The sequence below is a fragment of the Gekko japonicus genome, unplaced genomic scaffold (genome assembly GCF_001447785.1).
Source record: "Gekko japonicus isolate JY-2015 unplaced genomic scaffold, Gekko_japonicus_V1.1 scaffold2254, whole genome shotgun sequence".
NCBI lineage: Eukaryota > Metazoa > Chordata > Lepidosauria > Squamata > Gekkonidae > Gekko > Gekko japonicus.
In genome coordinates this window covers 237,596-255,463 of record NW_015163672.1, presented here as the reverse complement: position 1 = coordinate 255,463, position 17,868 = coordinate 237,596, and the positions used below count along the sequence as shown (strand labels likewise).

Here is a 17,868-nt window from a genome sequence, read left to right as displayed (position 1 = left end):
ACCACATAAGTTAAAACATTTCACAGTAAGGATTAAAACACTTCATGAAAAATCATCCATAATAAATAACCACAACAGATTTTAACTGAGCTATAAACAAAACTGCCACAAAAACTGGAGCTGCTAGCCTGCAGACCATAGACTGTGGGTCTTCACCTGATGGGCTGTTTGAGGCTGGAAGGTTCAGCAGGGAAAGCTAATAGACGGAATAACTGGACGCCCAAAGGCCTCACCCAAAGGCCTGGTGGGACAGCTCCGTTTTACGGGTCCTTTGGAACTGTAATAGGTCCCATGGGGCCCTGATCTCCAATGAGAGCATGTTCCACCACATCGAGGCCAGGGCAGAAAAGGCCCGGCCCTGGTCGAGGGGCTAGGCAGACGTCCTTTGGGCCGGGGACAACCAGCAGATGCTGATCTGCAGAGCGCAAGGCTCTCCGGGGCACGTGTGGGGAAAGGTGGTCCTTCAGATACGTTGGTCCCTGGCCACACAGGGCTTTGAAGGTTGGTACCCAACACCCTGAAACAAATCCAGTACTCATTCGGAAGCCAGTGCAATCTGCCCAGCACAGGCTGAAATACCCATAACTTAGATGCTAACTGTATAAACCTTCGCTTGTATGCAAGAGGGTTAGTGCCCTGTGGGAAGGTCTACGCTTTGCCTCCCAGCATTTCAAGGGGTTGGACCCTGTAGAAAAGCACACAAAAGTGGAATACATCTTCCCCTGCCTTCCCCTTCCCCCAGCAACCTGCCGCTTGACGCAGAATTATCCCTGTAGATTGGGGAACCCTCCTGAACCAAAATGTACTGCAGCGGGGGTGGGCTTAAATTGATCCCCCCACCGCGGCCTGTTGGATTGCGGTACATGTTTGTTCTCCAAGGTTCCACAGCCCACAGAGAGGACTCCTTGAGACAAGTTGCTGAGAGAAAGATGGGGAAAGATTTATTCTGACAACTTAGAATCATAGAATGATAGAATGTTAGAGTTGGAAGGGACCTAGCAGGTCGTCTAGTCCAACCCCCTGCACTCTGCAGGAGCAGAACTGAAAGAGAGCCCTACAACATCCCTGAAAGATGGTCATCCAGCCTCCCCTTGAAAACGTCCAGCGAAGGAGCATCCACCACCTCCTGAGGCAGACTGTTCCACTGCTCAACCACTCTGACAGTTAGGAAGTTTCTCCTGATATTTAGCTGGTAACGACTCTCTTGTAATTTCCACCCATTAGATCTAGTCTACTTCTGCAACCTTTCCCACAAGATCCAACTTTGAAGGCAAGGTTGGCAAAGATTTATGCCTTCAGTGCCAGAGATCAAGGGGTCCGTATCTACCACTGGCATTCAGGTCTGGGAATGTTAGAATTAACTATGGATTTAGACTCCCTGTACGGTAGTGAGCGGGTTCTGTAACAAGGTTTCTGAATGCAAACATCTGGCTTTAAAAAGAGCATGGAGCAACACGCTTAATTGTCACCATTCCAGAGTGTAAAAGCATCCTAGATAGAGGGAACTATCATTTGCATCCCTGTAAGGGCTGCGTCTGCACTTTCGTTGTTGTTCCCTAGCGTGGCAGGAAACAGAAAGGAAAGGCTGCGAGGTTGCAAAGAAACACCTGTGTGGTTTAATGGATACATTCTCAACACCACGGATTTTCAAACCGATTTCCAGAGATCTCGGGCACTCCTTGGAAGCTTAGCCAGTGGGATTAGACTCAGATGTCCCTGCAATATACCATGACCATCTGCAGAAAAATTCTTTTGGCTTATGAGATTTCTATCTTCTTTTTAAGGTGCGCTCTCCTAACAGTGAGGCCCTTGGGTGCTACTGACAGCAACACCTCCAAGTGGGGTTTGGCTGTCTTGGAATTTCTTCCTCTGCATGTTATTTGTTGGCTGCATCTTGTTAATCTGGAAAACAAATTAAAATTTGAACCTCCCCCTGCGGTGTGAAGCGAAGAGGGAGTGTCGGGTACACACTCTAGTGTGTACCCTTGATTTAAATGGGACAATGATGAGGCCCAATCAGCTGGGCCAGCACTTCATTTGAATTCTTTGTGTCCCCTAAAAGGCACCCTCCCATTTCCTCCCCAGCTCACGAGCTCCATGGCAAACACATGTGAGCTCCCTGGAAGAACAGCTGAAGTGGAGGTGATGCTCTGAAGGCAGAAAGTCTGAAAAGCCAGCCAGGAACTGGGCTGGCCTGGGCTGCAAGACAGACCCTCTGGCACAAAGTGGCAAGGAACAGGATTGCACCACATGTGCTTCTGAGCGGACTGAAATCTGTCCTAAATGCCCCATACACTTCAAAGCACATTTGCAAGCTTTTTGTGTCTGTGTGCCCATTGGAAATGCTCACCTGATATGCCTTCACAGCTAATTTTTTTTTTAAAAAGGTTAGGGTTTCTCTCTCCCATATTGCATGATCCCCAGCCAATCGGGGATAATGACACTGTGCAACACAGCCAATCGGACCTGGCTGTGTAATGATATCACAGAGGGCACGCCCTTTGCTTGGAATGTGTATCAGAAGCAGCCCGGAATAACCATGTCCCAGAGGCAACATGCTGCCCCAGCCCCCGTTTGCTGTAGTAGTATGACCATTTACTCTTCTGGCTGTGGCTGTTACAATGCAGTAAAGCAAGGAGCTCGGACCTGGTTACCTCAGCAATGAGGATAGCTCTCCCCCCTTCCTAACCCTTCCTCTGCAATCCAAAGGGGGTTTCGCAGGGGGCAAAGATACTCCTGTATTTCAGCTCAGCACAACCGTGAATTGTTCACGGCAAACTGGGCATGGTTATGAAGACAGCATGCAACTGCCGTGAGCTAAAAGATTCAGCACAGACATGACCTGCGAGTTTAAATGGTACCACAAACCGCTTTGAGCTCTTAACCAAAGACAGGTTGAAATAATTAAAATAACTAAATCTGAGCATTCTGTGCACAGTCATAGATGCAAGTTTCATGCATGCAAATGAAACACATGCATATAATTGCAAAAAAACCAAACCCAAACACCCCAACCCCTCCCCAACCCTGTACTCTTTCATTAGGTTATTTATGAACCACACATACTCCATGTCAACGTTTTAGAGAAGCAGAAATCACTCCAACCCAACCAAGAATGCATGCGCTCAAAACTGATGTACACAAAATATAACCAGTATACATGGTAAGACTCATGTACGCCACGCTGAACTCTGTGGAGGAAAGCTAGGATGCAAATACACTCCTCCGGTGGGGTCCAATGGTAGGTGGGATGCTCACACCACAGGAGTGCCCATTCCCAGCACAATTCTTCCCAAACCACCCCAAGTGATTGCTAGGTTCATACCACAGGGGAGGAGAATGGGATGGAGCCAAGGAGAAAAGAAAGATCGCCAAAAATGCACTGAGGTTCAGAGGTTGAGATTTACTGATTAGATTGCGAATAAGTTTTTGCCTGCTGCATCCAAAGTGAAGAAGGACATATTCACACATACAGGAATTCTTGCATATGCATGCCACTATATACTCAGAAAAACTGGCTCAACAAATTACATTAGCGACTTGTCGTTGCTGTACAAAGCAGGGGCACCTTTGGAGGTTCCAGTGTGCGTGCATGTGTGTGTGTGCGCCCATGTGCAGAGTTCTCTGAGGGGGACAGATAAAGGTTCAAAGGCTGAGTTTTGACTCTCCAAAATATTACATTATGCAAAGGGAGACTGGTCACTTTTTAATACTTCACAATAGTTGCTTCTGAGGAATCATCACACCCAGGAAGGAAGGGGACTCTGCCTCCCCTCCGGTAAGAGAGCCCCAATGGTTATACCTGTTGGTCATAGAAGCATGCATATGCTGCAGTGCACATCCAGATCCTTCCCTGTTAATGTGACACACAATGCATGGAAATCCACTCTCAGATACTGCACATCATGTTCAGCACATACAAACCTACTCGCATGAAAAAACTCCTGCATCACTGATGTAACCCTGTAAGCACTGTAAGCTATCGTTGTGCGTCTCATCCTTCTGGACTGTGCACACACGTACAAAATATTACATTATGCAAAGGGAGACTGATCACTTTTTAATACTTCACAATATACATGGAGAACAGTTGCTTCTGAGGAATTATCACACTCAACCTGAAACACCCAGGAAGGAAGGGGACTCTGCCTCCCCTCCGGTAAGAGAGCCCCAATGGTTATACCTGTTGGTCATAGAAGCATGCATATGCTGCAGTGCACACCCAGATCCTTCCCTGTTAACGTGACACACGATGCATGGAAATCCACTCTCAGATACTGCACATCATGTTCAGCACATACAAACCTACTCACATGAAAAAACTCCTGCATCACTGATGTAACCCTGTAAGCACTGTAAGCTATCGTTGTGCGTCTCATCCTTCTGGACTGTGCACACACGTACACACATGTACACACACACACACATCCAGGCTCACTTATGCTAGCGAGCATACTTTCCTAGCTCTTTCATACAGCCTACTTCCATGGCCATACTGCCTATCTGTGAACTTCAGCACAATAGGAGTTTATTGTTGATGCCGAAAACTCCCACCTTCCCTCCCTCCCTCTCTGAATAGTTCTGTCATGTCGGTCATGTTTGAGTTCCTGCTCCTGCCAGGCTCTGTAGACCTGCCTCCCTTCAGTGTCACTGCACAGAAATGATTGGGAGAAGTGAAGGCTTCTGGGTATCCTAAACAATCCCAAAAGATTTTAATCGATTACCTCCTTTTGGGGGGAGAAACACGTGATCTCAGTGGCCTTTGCCCAAACGGGACCTCTGAAACCTTGTTGCATACTTTCCTAGCTCTTTCATACAGCCTATTTCCATTGCCATACTGCTTATCTGTGAACTTCAGCACAATAGTTTATTGTTGATGCTGAAAACTCCCACCTTCCTTCCCTCCCTCCCTCCCTCCCTCTCTGAATATTTCAGTCATGTCGGTTATGTTTGAGTCCCTGCTCCTGCCAGGCTCTGCAGACCTGCCTCCCTTCAGTGTCATTGCACAGAAATGATCAGGAGAAGAGAAGGCTTTCGGGTTTCCTAAACCATCCCAAAAGATTTTAATAGATTACCTCCTTTTGGGGGGAGAAACACGTGATCTCAGTGGCCTTTGCCCAAACAGGACCTCTGAAACTCTGTTGGCTTTCTTTATAACCTTTCTGCCTCTACTTACAAGGTGGAAGGATCCATTTTCCTTGACCCATTTGCAAACAATTTATATGTTACTAATGAGGCATGGTTCCTGGTGCAAAATTCACACCTTCCCTCCCTCCCTCCCTCCCTCTCTGAATATTTCAGTCATGTCGGTTATGTTTGAGTCCCTGCTCCTGCCAGGCTCTGCAGACCTGCCTCCCTTCAGTGTCATTGCACAGAAATGATCAGGAGAAGAGAAGGCTTTCGGGTTTCCTAAACCATCCCAAAAGATTTTAATAGATTACCTCCTTTTGGGGGGAGAAACACGTGATCTCAGTGGCCTTTGCCCAAACAGGACCTCTGAAACTCTGTTGGCTTTCTTTATAACCTTTCTGCCTCTACTCACAAGGTGGAAGGATTCATTTTCCTTGACCCGTTTGCAAACAATTTATATGTTACTAATATGTGCAAACAAAATATGTTACTAATGGTGCAAAATTCACATGACTAGCTCACACGGGCACCCACCATGGCTGCATCTTCTTCCCACTGAGGCCTCAGATGACCACTGTAAACATCTTACAGTGCAGACACCTGACGCAAGAGAACACCTTTGCAGCAGCAAGCACACTATATGAACTGGCTCTAAATTGCTGCATCCAGAGGTGGTCTTACTGATTCTGGGGCTGTGGGCTAAAATCCAGGCCCAGGCTGCAGAACCCCTGTCGCCCCACTGCTGCCCACCCCCCATTAGGGCCAAGCCCTCACCCTGTGTGGTGTATACCCAGCGAGACTGCACACGCGGTCGAACTCACACGTGGCTGGCTGAGCTTCGCTTCCGACAATAGAAACAGAGGATCCTCGGACTCGCCAATCGGGCAGTCTGGATCCTAAAGGGAACCAGTGATTGAAAGTAGTATTCTATTTCCATTGCCATACTGCTTATCTGTGAACTTCAGCACAATAGTTTATTGTTGATGCTGAAAACTCCCACCTTCCTTCCCTCCCTCCCTCCCTCCCTCTCTGAATATTTCAGTCATGTCGGTTATGTTTGAGTCCCTGCTCCTGCCAGGCTCTGCAGACCTGCCTCCCTTCAGTGTCATTGCACAGAAATGATCAGGAGAAGAGAAGGCTTTCGGGTTTCCTAAACCATCCCAAAAGATTTTAATAGATTACCTCCTTTTGGGGGGAGAAACACGTGATCTCAGTGGCCTTTGCCCAAACAGGACCTCTGAAACCTTGTTGGCTTTCTTTATAACCTTTCTGCCTCTACTTACAAGGTGGAAGGATCCATTTTCCTTGACCCATTTGCAAACAATTTATATGTTACTAATATGTACAAAATTGCAAACAATTTATATGTTACTAATATGTGCAAACAAAATATGTTACTAATGGTGCAAAATTCACATGACTAGCTCACACGGGCACCCACCATGGCTGCATCTTCTTCCCACTGAGGCCTCAGATGACCACTGTAAACATCTTACAGTGCAGACACCTGACGCAAGAGAACACCTTTGTAGCAGCAAGCACACTATACCGGGGCTATATGAACTGGCTCTAAATTGCTGCTCTTCTTCCTTTCCCCCTTCCTTGGGGGGGGGCACAAGAGGTTGCCCTCCCACAAATGCCGTGCCCAGGCAGCTGTCCCTCTTGCCCACTGGCTAAGACCACCCCTTGCTATGTCTTTATACAATAGTCTTGAGGCTGGTGCTTGTGCCAGAGCATCCATTTGGTGGCTGTTCCCTGATGGCAAGCCCTTGGTGGGGAAGGGCTCAGCCCCAGCAGCTTTCTCCCTAGCAGAACAAACTTTTACTTTCTGTCACTGGCACGGAGGAAGCCCTCTCTGATGACTTCCCAGTTCTCTCGAGCGTGACTCATTTAGTCTCCTTCAGTCAACAGTAAAAGATATCCAGTATTCTTTCCGTCAGAGTGTTCACTGAGTCTGCATGATTTATGAATCTGACACTGGTGTGGATCTTTAGATGCAAGAGATACGTCCCCCATCCTCAGAGATGTTGCTCATCTTATGAAACCTCATTTGGTTTTTCTTGAAACTTTTTTTTTTGCCCAAGAAGGCCCCTAAGCATTCACTTCAAATTCTGCTGTAGACCCGATTTCAGTGGCAGCTCTAACTCAGGGCTCTTTCTCCTTTTTCTCAAATGAATTTAGGGATCATGCGTATAATAGGTTTGGGGATGTGAGGAGAGGAAGGCCCGGGGAGGGGGGGGAATAAGACTGGTGACTCACTCGATCGCAGGCATGTTCGGAGCAGACATTGGGCTGACCTCCTTGGCTTTCTGCAGAGCGTGCTTCTGGTTAAAAGCCTCCTCTTCCTCCTGCTCATCCTAAAAGCAAGACAAAGGGTCTAGTTAAAAGGGAATAACAGGGGGATTTTACTTGCCATAGGGGATTCAGTCCTGTTGTAAGGTGCAACCCAGAGGTGGACGGTGGCCCTTCAGGTTCACTCATGCAGTTAAAGACGAGGCAGTTGTGATTCACCCCCCCACCGCTCACTCCACCCCTTTCCCATGTGTGCCAAACCTCAGTTTGTTAGGACTGAGGATGGAACGGTTAAGCATTGCTGCAGATGCTCTGATGGACATTGCGTCAGAAAATTTAAAAGGCCATTGCAAATCTCTGGTTTGTAACCTGGCAGCTGTAGTTATAAGACTGAGTATCACATCCCAGAAGTAGGAATCAGGCTGATGCTTCGAGACCAAGTAGAGGCTGGGGTGGTGTTTAGGGGACCAGAGTGAGGCTCATATTTTTGCTAAAGCCAAAAGACGTTTTACAGAAATTGGACTTGAATTTCTTTCCCAAATATTTATTATTTATTACATTACTTCTATTAATCGCCTAATCCCCTCGATTGTGGGGCTCTAGGTGATGTACAAATTTTACAACCATAAAAACATTTTAAAAAAAACATCTCCAGCATAGTATACAATAATTAAAAGTAAGTGGCGAGAAATTTTGCCGTTCCCTCCCATATTTGGTCTGTGAGTCCTCTGGAAGCACGGGAATGAGTAAACTCTGCAAGGAACTAAAAGCAAGACAAAGGGTCTAGTTAAAAGGGAATAACAGGGGGATTTTACTTGCCATAGGGGATTCAGTCCTGTTGTAAGGTGCAACCCAGAGGTGGACGGTGGCCCTTCAGGTTCACTCATGCAGTTAAAGACGAGGCAGTTGTGATCCCCCCCCCCACCGCTCACTCCACCCCCTTTCCCACGTGTGCCAAACCTCAGTTTGTTAGGACTGGGGATGGAATGGTTAAGCATTGCTGCAGATGCTCTGATGGACATTGCGTCAGAAAATTTAAAAGGCCATTGCAAATCTCTGGTTTGTAACCTGGCAGCTGTAGTTATAAGACTGAGTATCACATCCCAGAAGTAGGAATCAGGCTGATGCTTCGAGACCAAGTAGAGGCTGGGGTGGTGTTTAGGGGACCAGAGTGAGGCTCATATTTTTGCTAAAGCCAAAAGACGTTTTACAGAAATTGGACTTGAATTTCTTTCCCAAATATTTATTATTTATTACATTACATCTATTAATCGCCTAATCCCCTCGATTGTGGGGCTCTAGGTGATGTACAAATTTTACAACCATAAAAACATTTTAAAAAAACATCTCCAGCATAGTATACAATAATTAAAAGTAAGTGGCGAGAAATTTTGCCGTTCCCTCCCATATTTGGTCTGTGAGTCCTCTGGAAGCACGGGAATGAGTAAACTCTGCAAGGAATGAGGATCCAGGTGGGGTGCCAGCCATGACGGGGAACCTTCACTGCCCTCCACCAAAGGCCGGGCAGAATATCCCTGCCTCGCGGGCCCTGTGGAGTGGCATTCAGTCCCGCAGGGGCCTGACGGAGGTGGGCAGAGAGTTCCACCTGGTCGAGGGAAGACGCTGTGGCCAGGGACCACCAGCAAGTTGTTCTGTGAAGAGCGTAATGCTCTCCCAGGGGTGTAACGGAGGAGGCGGTCCCACAGATATATGCATTCTCCTTCCCTCAGAGCCCAGCCCTGCAACAAGCCTTGTCTGATCGCCTAACACCCCCGTCTTCTTGCAAACTTTAAGAGGAGATAAACCCTATTTCATTGGTATTTATGTCCAACAGTTGCCAGCATAAAGCTATTGTCAGGTAGCCCTGTCATGGGTCTGGAATGTGGAGGGGTGCGCCTCCTCCTTGTTCTCAGCTCATCCCTGTCCAGCTTCTGTGCACTATCTCTTGCTTGACCTTGTTGTTGTTCCCAGCTGCAATTAACTCGTCTGGGAAAGCTAACTGTTTTTGCGTTCTGCCCACTTGCTTCAGCCCCTGTGCGCAAAATGAAGAAGAAGAAGAAGAAGAAGAAGAAGAAGAAGAAGAGATTGGATTTATACCCCGCCCTTCACTACCCAAAGGTGTCTCAGAGCGGCTTACAAACTCCTTTCCCTTCCCCTCCCCACAACAGACACCCTGTGAGGTAGGTGGGGCTGAGAGAGCTCTTGACAGAAACTGCTCTTTTTCAAGAACAGCTGTGCCAGAGTTATGGCTTGCCCAAGGTCACACCAGCCAGGTGCAAGTGGAGGAGTGGGGAATCAAACCCGGTTCTCCCAGATTACAGTCCCCGCACTTAACCACTACACCAAACTGGCTTCAGCTCATGGAGGGGGACATTTAATTATACTATAAGTCAGAGGCCATTATACGGTAGGCTATTCCTGACACAAGCTGTATATGTGATCATTAGTACTGGATCCATCAATAAACACTTATGTTCTTATGAAGCCCTGTGCGGTGTGACCTGACTAATGACCCTGACAGCTATCACCAAAAAGCAACCCCCCAAGTAAACATTGCACAAACAGAAGCTCAACGTAAGGGAACACTGAGGCCTAGAGAATGATCCCCAAGGGCACTTTTGCGTAGATTGCATCGTCTCCTTTAGGTTCACCCGGACAGTAATAATTCCTAAAGAACGTGCTGTTAAAACTAAATCAACTGAGTAATTAAAGGCTCCTTTGAGCCCAAGAACTAGCAACAGAGAAGACTGCTTACTGCAACTCAGTATGATTCACTGCTTGGTTCTGGTCTCCTTCAGGGAGTAAGGAAATTACCTGGTCAGACCAGGCTGCATACTGTGACTTCTGCAGACTTGCCTCCTTCCGTCAGCAACTGCTCCCAAAATTCACACTAGAGTAAATTCTTCCGAGCAGACAAAGCTTACAGAATCCAACAGTAAACCATTTCTGCTGTAAAAGTGAAGTATGGATCCATTTTCGACGCAGGAAAAAAACAGACTTCAGTTATCAAAACCTTTGGGAATGCTTGTTAAAACACTGGTCTTGAAAAAGGCTCAACTGCCTGCCTACAACCCACAGTTTGTACCTATTTTCTCTCTGCAGCCGTTTGGGTTTCTTGAGGCTCGCAGTGCTATCCTTGTATTTAATAGCCAAGGGGTGGCCCTCACGGGGGCTGAAAAATAGGTACAATGGGTTCAGGCCTGGGTACAATTCTACTGTTTTGCAAACCCAGAGGAACCCCCAGTTTGCAGTTTTTTATAACATGGGAGGGGGGTAGGTGGGTTAAAAAGCCCAAGCAGTAACAGCAATAGCCACCCTCCACAGATTCTTCGTGAAACAGAAAAGGCCTCACAAGAACTCTGATGTTATTTCGGATTGCTGAGATAAACCCTCAGGAAGTCTCCACCTCGCCTTGTGCTTTAGGGAATCGACTGTAGGTTTTCAGCACTCTGTCCCCAGTGTAGGGTGCCAGGTGGGTCACCCAACACTTGGGAAAGGGCACTAAACTCTACATCCAATTTCACCCTCACAGTGAGATTTGTGGCCAAAAGCTTCATGGCAGAGTGGGGATTTGAACCTGGGTCTAATAACATTTCACGGGGAGGAGCTGTGGCTCAGTGGTAGAGCCTCTGCTTGGCATGCCGAAGGCCCTAGGTTCAATCCCTGGCACCTCCAGTTGAGAATCAGGTGGGAGGCAATGTGGGAGATCTCTGCCTGAGACCTCGGAGAGCTGCTGGTGGTCTCAGTAGACAACACTGACCTCGATGAACCAGTGGCCTGATCCACTATAAGGCAGCTTCATTTATACAGTTTTTTAAACCATTGATGATCATGCCCCCCCCCCCGAAGAAATGGCTAACATGAGGATTTGCTAGGGATGCCAGCCTCCAGGTTGGACTTGGGGATCCCCTGGAATTACAGCTCATCTCCAGACTACAGAGATCAGCTCCCCTGGAGAAAATTGATGTTTTGGAGGGTGGACTCTGTGGCATTGTGCCCCGCCGAGGTCCCTGTCCTCCCCCAGACTCCATTCCCATATCTGCAGGAGTTTCCCAGCCTCGAACTGGCTACCCACCCCCCCTATCCCCTGCTGGTGGCCAGGGGGGGGGGGACCTGGGAACTGTAGGACTTGCCCAGTGTAAGCCAACCTACCCTCACTGCACTCATTTGAGAGAGTGCTGGGAGTGGGGGAGGACTTCTTCAGGACTTGATGGGGGGGGTTGTAAGATGCAGGAGGGTGTCAGCAAGCTGCCAAAGAACTCTGTGACAGAGGGCCAAGAAGCAAGAGAAGAATCACCGCAGGCTGGATTACTAGCCTGGGTACGGAGGTTTCCCAGAATGAAAGAGAAGAAGGAAGGGGGGGGGGGGGCAGGAGAAGTCCGACAGGGGAGTGGAAACCATCCAGAGAGGGGAGAAAAATCAGTCTCATCTTGAACTCAGGGATGCAGAAGTGAAGAAGACAAAGGAGGCAAAACTGTGCATACACGGATGACTGTCTAGAGACCACCAATGTCTGCCCTCCCACTAGAGATGAAGCTGCTATTACCTTCCACGCGCATCCCACTATCTTTTTTGTTCGCAGCATTTGCAGATGTGTGCTATGCTTCTTCATACAAAAAAAGGAAAAAACACCCAACCAAAAAAAGATGGTGGCAGTCAAAAAGGCAGAGAACACACAAAAAAATAGGAAAGATGTAATATAAATGAATGGCGCTAATTATAGTTATATGCCACTGATGAAGGCTTTGTACCGAAATGCATTTGGCAGTTTTTTTATTTTACTTGGCATTGTATGTTATCTTTTTGTGAGCAGCCATTTGTCTCCTGTTTTTGATTCATCTATATATTAAATTACTGATGCTGTGTTTTGTGCCCATAATTGAATTGGTTCATTCAGATACTGCATATCATGCTACTTCTTTCCTGGGGTTCCTCCCCCCCACTATGCTTCTTCAGCCTATTTTAACTTTCTCTCCGAGGGTTGCCAGCTCCAGGCTGGGAAATGACTTGGGATCTGGGAGCAAAGCTGGGAGAGCAGGATTTGTGTCACGGAGGGACCACAGCAGGAATATGATGCTATAGAGTCCACCCTTTGGAGCAGTCATTTTCTTCAGGCAAACCCATTTCTGTAGGCTGGAGACTGGTAGCAATTCAGGAGGTCTCCGGGCCCCAGTCGGAGGCTGCGAACCCTCTTCTCTTCCTCCCTGTCATGATGGCAGAACTTTGATATATGCCAGCGAGCAGCCAATGTTTTGTTTTGTATTACTGCATTCGCTTGCCTGCTTTCGCTTTCAGCTGTAGGACTGTAGATGCGCATGACTGTTTAGACTGCCAAAACTTTTATATCTCCCAAGGCCACAGGTGGTTGCAAGTGCTTGTTAGTGTAAGGAAGCTCTCATGAAATGCCGTGAGAAATAGATAACAGATTCTGCCTAGGAACGTTTATTCTCAATCCCAAAGGTGCACGCGGGAAACCCCGCAATTGGGCCTCAGTCGTTTGAATGATCTATAATATGCTTTGCTGTATGATTCCCTCTCATTTTGAACAGTGATCCTATTATGCACCTTAGCTTCAAATAAAGTAAAACCTTTCTACAAGCGTGTACTTCATTCTGATGCTGTGAGGACTCTGACAATATCTCACCTTCGGTCCTTAAATTCTCTCCACGCCTCTAAAACAGACTTCGAACTTCTTCTGGACAATAAAGGGGATACATTCAAAGGTCTAATTTCTAAAATATACGGCATTCTGGCTCGTCTTGACAACACTAAAGAACTACGCTCTCGCCACAAATGGCAAACCGACTGCAATGATATCATCACAGATGAAATCTGGAATCAAATTTGGTCTTCCAAACTTATTACATCTCCAATTATCGCCACAAAAATTCAAACCTACAAAACTCTCACTCAGTGGTACCTTCCTCTCCAGAAATTAGCCTTCTCCTCATTATCCCACTCACCTTTCTGTTGGAAGAACTGTGGGGCCCTAGGCTCCTATGCTCATTGCTGGTGGGAATGCCCACAGGTGCAATCTTTTTGGAAAGAGGTCCTCGGCCAAATCAAACTCATTACAAGTTACGAGATCCCATTCACCCTAGAACTGCTCTTCCTCAATATCTGGGAAAATGACTCCATACCGAGTCTAAGACATGACCTGATCTCAAGCTTCATTGTAGCTGCAAGAACATCTATTGCCACAAAATGGAAATCTCATCTTGTTCCCACAATTGATCAATGGTACACCAAAGTTGGGGACTTCTTCATAATGGAGAAAACTATGGATCATTTGAGGCAAGCTGAAATCAGCCCCAAACGATCTTGTGTTTCCCAAAAAATGGTTCCCATTCTTCGAGCACATAGTATGAACAAAGATCCAACCTCATAAACAAATTTATCTCAAATTGCTCTTCATTGGATTGCTCTCTTCCACTTGCTCAATTCTTTAGTCTTTATAGTCACCATAAAGTTTGGTAGTGGTACTCACCTTATCTACACTGTAAATTTAACACTGCTTCTCTCCTTTTTGAATATATGAATTAGTTGATTTATTATATAAATATTTATTCTATATAGTACTAATTTATAATGGTACCCTTTATTTATGACATACTAGCCTGATACCCGTGCTTCGCTATAGTACTTAAGTTCAATAAATCCAGTAATAATACTGATGATGTGAAATTTGAAATGTGACATTTCTTGTAGGAATTCTAACAGAGAAGACTGTAGTGTAAGAAATGAAGTGACACATACGTACTTTCCCCCCCCTCTACTGAAGGACCTCTCTGTAGACCACATGGGTGGCTCTGCCCTCAGGTTCTAGGATCACCAGGCTGCTTGGTGAGCTCACTCTGGAGCGGGCCACAGAGAACTGTCCATTTAAGAAGCAGCCGTCTGTTAAGTCAACTCCTGCCACCTTCCATGAAAGTGATGGCCTCTCTACTTGTGTTCCTGGATTGTTTTGCTCATATGGAGACTGTGTTGTTCTGAGCACCTCAGGGTGATCTTGCTGGCACTTGGCCTGTGCAGCTCAGTGCACTGCAGGAGTACTATGTGCAAATGTCTTTGCCGCATTCCTAAGTTGCCTCCTCCTTGTAGCATTGGTGTATCTGGCTCGACGTTTGCCACGAGCTTTCTTGGGGGCAGTAAGAGATGAGAGGGGGAGTTGTGATGTGGTGAACATTTCTTCAGGTTCATGAGGGAGGCATGCATCGAAATGGCTCCTAGAAATGTCCTTTACTATCTCCCCATAAACATTCATACCCTGGCTACTGCTCCTACACCTGACAGACACCAGCCTGTCTGGTGTTGGGGGGGATTGTATTTAAAGGCATCAGGGAGGCTGGGCCAGCAGCAGTGCTAAGGCAATCCTGCTGAGCAAACCTCCCCGGCAGCTGTAAGCATCCCACCTCCTCTCCTACACCTGCCTGTCCAGTGTAGGATGGGGAGGGGGGAGGAGTATTAGAAGTCACTGTGGAGGCAGGGCTGGCAGGATCATTAAGGCGTTCCTGCTGGGACACGCTCCCTTGTGGCTTTAAGCACCCTGCAACCACTGCGGCACCTGACAGACAACCGCCTGTTAGGAGGTGGGGGGAGTGTGTTGGAAGCCACCCCACCTCCTCTCCTACACCTGACAGGTAGCTGCATGTCCAGTGTAGGAGGGGGAGGGGGGAGGAGTATTAGAAGTCACTGTAAAGGTGGGGCTGCACCTGACAGACAACCACCTGTTAGGTGTAGGAGGTGGGGAGAGTGTGTTGGAAGCCATCAGAGAGGCTGGGCCAGCAGCTTTGCTTCACCTCATAGGTGGTTCTTGGCCACTCCCGATTTTCTCAACTGTCATTAGCTCTCTGCAGTCCCATGTAACTGTTGGGGTTTTTTTTTACCTCAGGACACTGAGCTCTGCAGCTGACCAATCAGAGAGTGGGGGGTGCAGGGAGGCAGCTGCCTGGCAGCTGCATAGGAATCAATGGGGTTAGCACATTTCCCCCCCTTTGACCCACTTAGGGGTTGAATTTCTAAAAATCCCTTCTTAGCGAGCACCTATGCCATGGTAGTAGCGCTCTCCCAAAATTTGGTGTCTCTAGGTCCAGCAGTTTGGCCTGGGCGTTGATTTTACAGTGAGGGGACTTTCTTTTACATACATAGATGAGTTCCACATATAGTTATTTAAATTGTTATGTGTGTGTACCCCATTCCTACTGATATGTAGCAAGTATCGGAATTTGGGTGACATTGGTGGTTTAAGTTGCAATGTGAACCTTAAGGGAGTTATGGGATGGTTGTGAATGGTTGTGTGAGTGTATGAGTATGGTTGTAGATCACCGAATGATTGCACCTTTCATTTCGTTGTACTATGTACAATGACAATAAAGTATATTATTATTATTATTATTATTACTACTACTACTTCTGTTATTTCAATGAAACACTAGTAAAAATATAAATTACAAAAAATGATGGCAGAACTTGGGGTTGCTCACTGAAGACTACCGGACACAGAGAAGAATTTCTTCATACAGTGCGTAATCATCACGCTGTTTGCTGCCAGAAGACCTGATTGGCCACTAGCTTAGATGTCTGTATTTTAAACAGGAAGGGAGGGATTTATGGAGGACAGCCCTACTGACAGCTATTAGCCATGGCAGCTACATGGCACCATTTCTTAGGTCCTTAATAGCACTTTCAGTATATTCACTGCACTGTAAGAGAAGACTCATTGCTGATGATATGGACACTTATCCCACTGTTGGGCTGTATCCTACTACTCTGCTCAGCTAATGGTGGTACCTTCTTAAGATGTAAGGAGCTTTTCTCTGGTGCAAGAGTGGAGTGGTTAGATACAGTCCATTTGCCTCTGGCAAACAGGTCTGACAGGTTTTTGTTGTGTTACGAAAGCCTGCAAAACGTGTTTGATCAGAGAAGGCAATGGGGCAAAAGCATACACAAAGAACAACAATACTTTTACCACACTCATTTCAGCTCTCTTAAGAATTACCTTCAGTTTCCAGATTGAAAAACCTACAAATTATGGCAATTAGTGGCATTATATCCCATAACTCTCTTTCAAATGTTATTGTATCACCTTACTTATCATGACAGCACACGGAATAGGAAATCTCTGTAAACGGGCGTGCTCTTTGGTAGAGAAATGACTGATCTTTGACATGGAAATGACAGAGCAAGGATGCAAAATTATTAACTCCTATAAAATTATTAACTCTTATCGCATTTATATAATGAGCTTCATAATAAGCAGAGCAGCTCACCTATGGTTCCAGGCCAAAGAAAACTCTTCTGGGAAGTGATGGAAGAAAATTATGAGACTATGGCCTCTCTGAGAGACTACATTTCCCAGAAGGACTTGCGAGCACTGGAGAGGTCAACCCTGCCTTTTCTAGGTGTCCAGGGCACAGTTTTTCCTCAAGATGGAGAGGAAAGTTTATGGAACAATTAGTTCCACAGGGGCTCTCTTCTTTCTTGTTTCCCCTGGCTGGAGAGAGAACTTGCCCTTTGCTTGTCTGCAGGAAAGAGATCCCCAGTGTCCTTTGAGGGGGTCGCCATGTTCTTCACAGAAGAGGAACGGGCTCTTCTCGATCTGGGCCAAAGAAAACTCTACTGGGATGTTACAGAGGAAAATTACAAGACCATGGCCTCTCTGGTTGCAGACGTGAGGGAGAAGAGGAGTGAGAAGAAATCGGGAAGGAGAGTTGTGGGAAAAGAGAACAATCTACGGGTGGAAGCAAAATCTGGTGATCAAGTGGTACCAAAGAGACGTTGCAGAAGGAAAAGGGAACCGGAACAGAAGCAAAGGAAGGACTTGGTGGCCCGTCAGAAATAAGACTGCTTCGGCAGTAGAACTGTGCCTTGTACACTTTGAGATCATCCTCTGGACAATGCAGATGAGTATGATATCACCTGACGTGTGATGACAGCCATTATGTGGGAGTAGGGCTGCCAAGCCGCGGTGGGGGATTTGTGCATCTTCACAGGATCCCTGCTGCGAGGGACAGTGATACGCGTTGCACCGCCGTCGCCAGGATGTGACGCTACGCGTCGCTCTGGCAACGGGACTCAATAGCCCCGTTGCCGCTCTCAGGACGCTCCTGGAGCTGGATCGCTCACACGCAGTTTGGGGGGGTCCCGCGTGAACGGAGATCCTAAGGAGCCCTAGGGTAAGGGCTCCGAACTAGGGGGCGCTTAAGGGAGTAAGCCTATTCCCGACCAGAAGGTTGGGAATTGAGGCTCTCCCTCTGCCCCAAACAGCCCCAGCTGCAGCGTGCCCTGTAATGGGGACTAGCAACGCCACCGGAACATCGGAGTGATGGAGCGAAAAGACAAAGTCTGAACAAAAGCGAAAAAGCGATAAACTGTGAGTCGGTGATTGAATTTGAAGCGGCTTTATAAACGCGTTCGCACCCCCCGGGAAAGCGAAAGGTAGGGGGA

At 47.1% G+C, this 17,868-nt stretch overlaps 1 protein-coding gene across 1 annotated transcript in view; it reads right to left on the bottom strand.

Annotated features, from left to right (window-relative positions):
* Positions 1–17,868, bottom strand: part of LOC107107455 (voltage-dependent R-type calcium channel subunit alpha-1E-like) — a 227,571-nt gene that overhangs the window by 36,965 nt on the left and 172,738 nt on the right. The window contains exon 15 of the mRNA XM_015407758.1: positions 7,390–7,487. Within this exon, the coding sequence (XP_015263244.1) occupies positions 7,390–7,487 (98 nt within the window). The remainder of the gene's footprint in view (positions 1–7,389; positions 7,488–17,868) is intronic.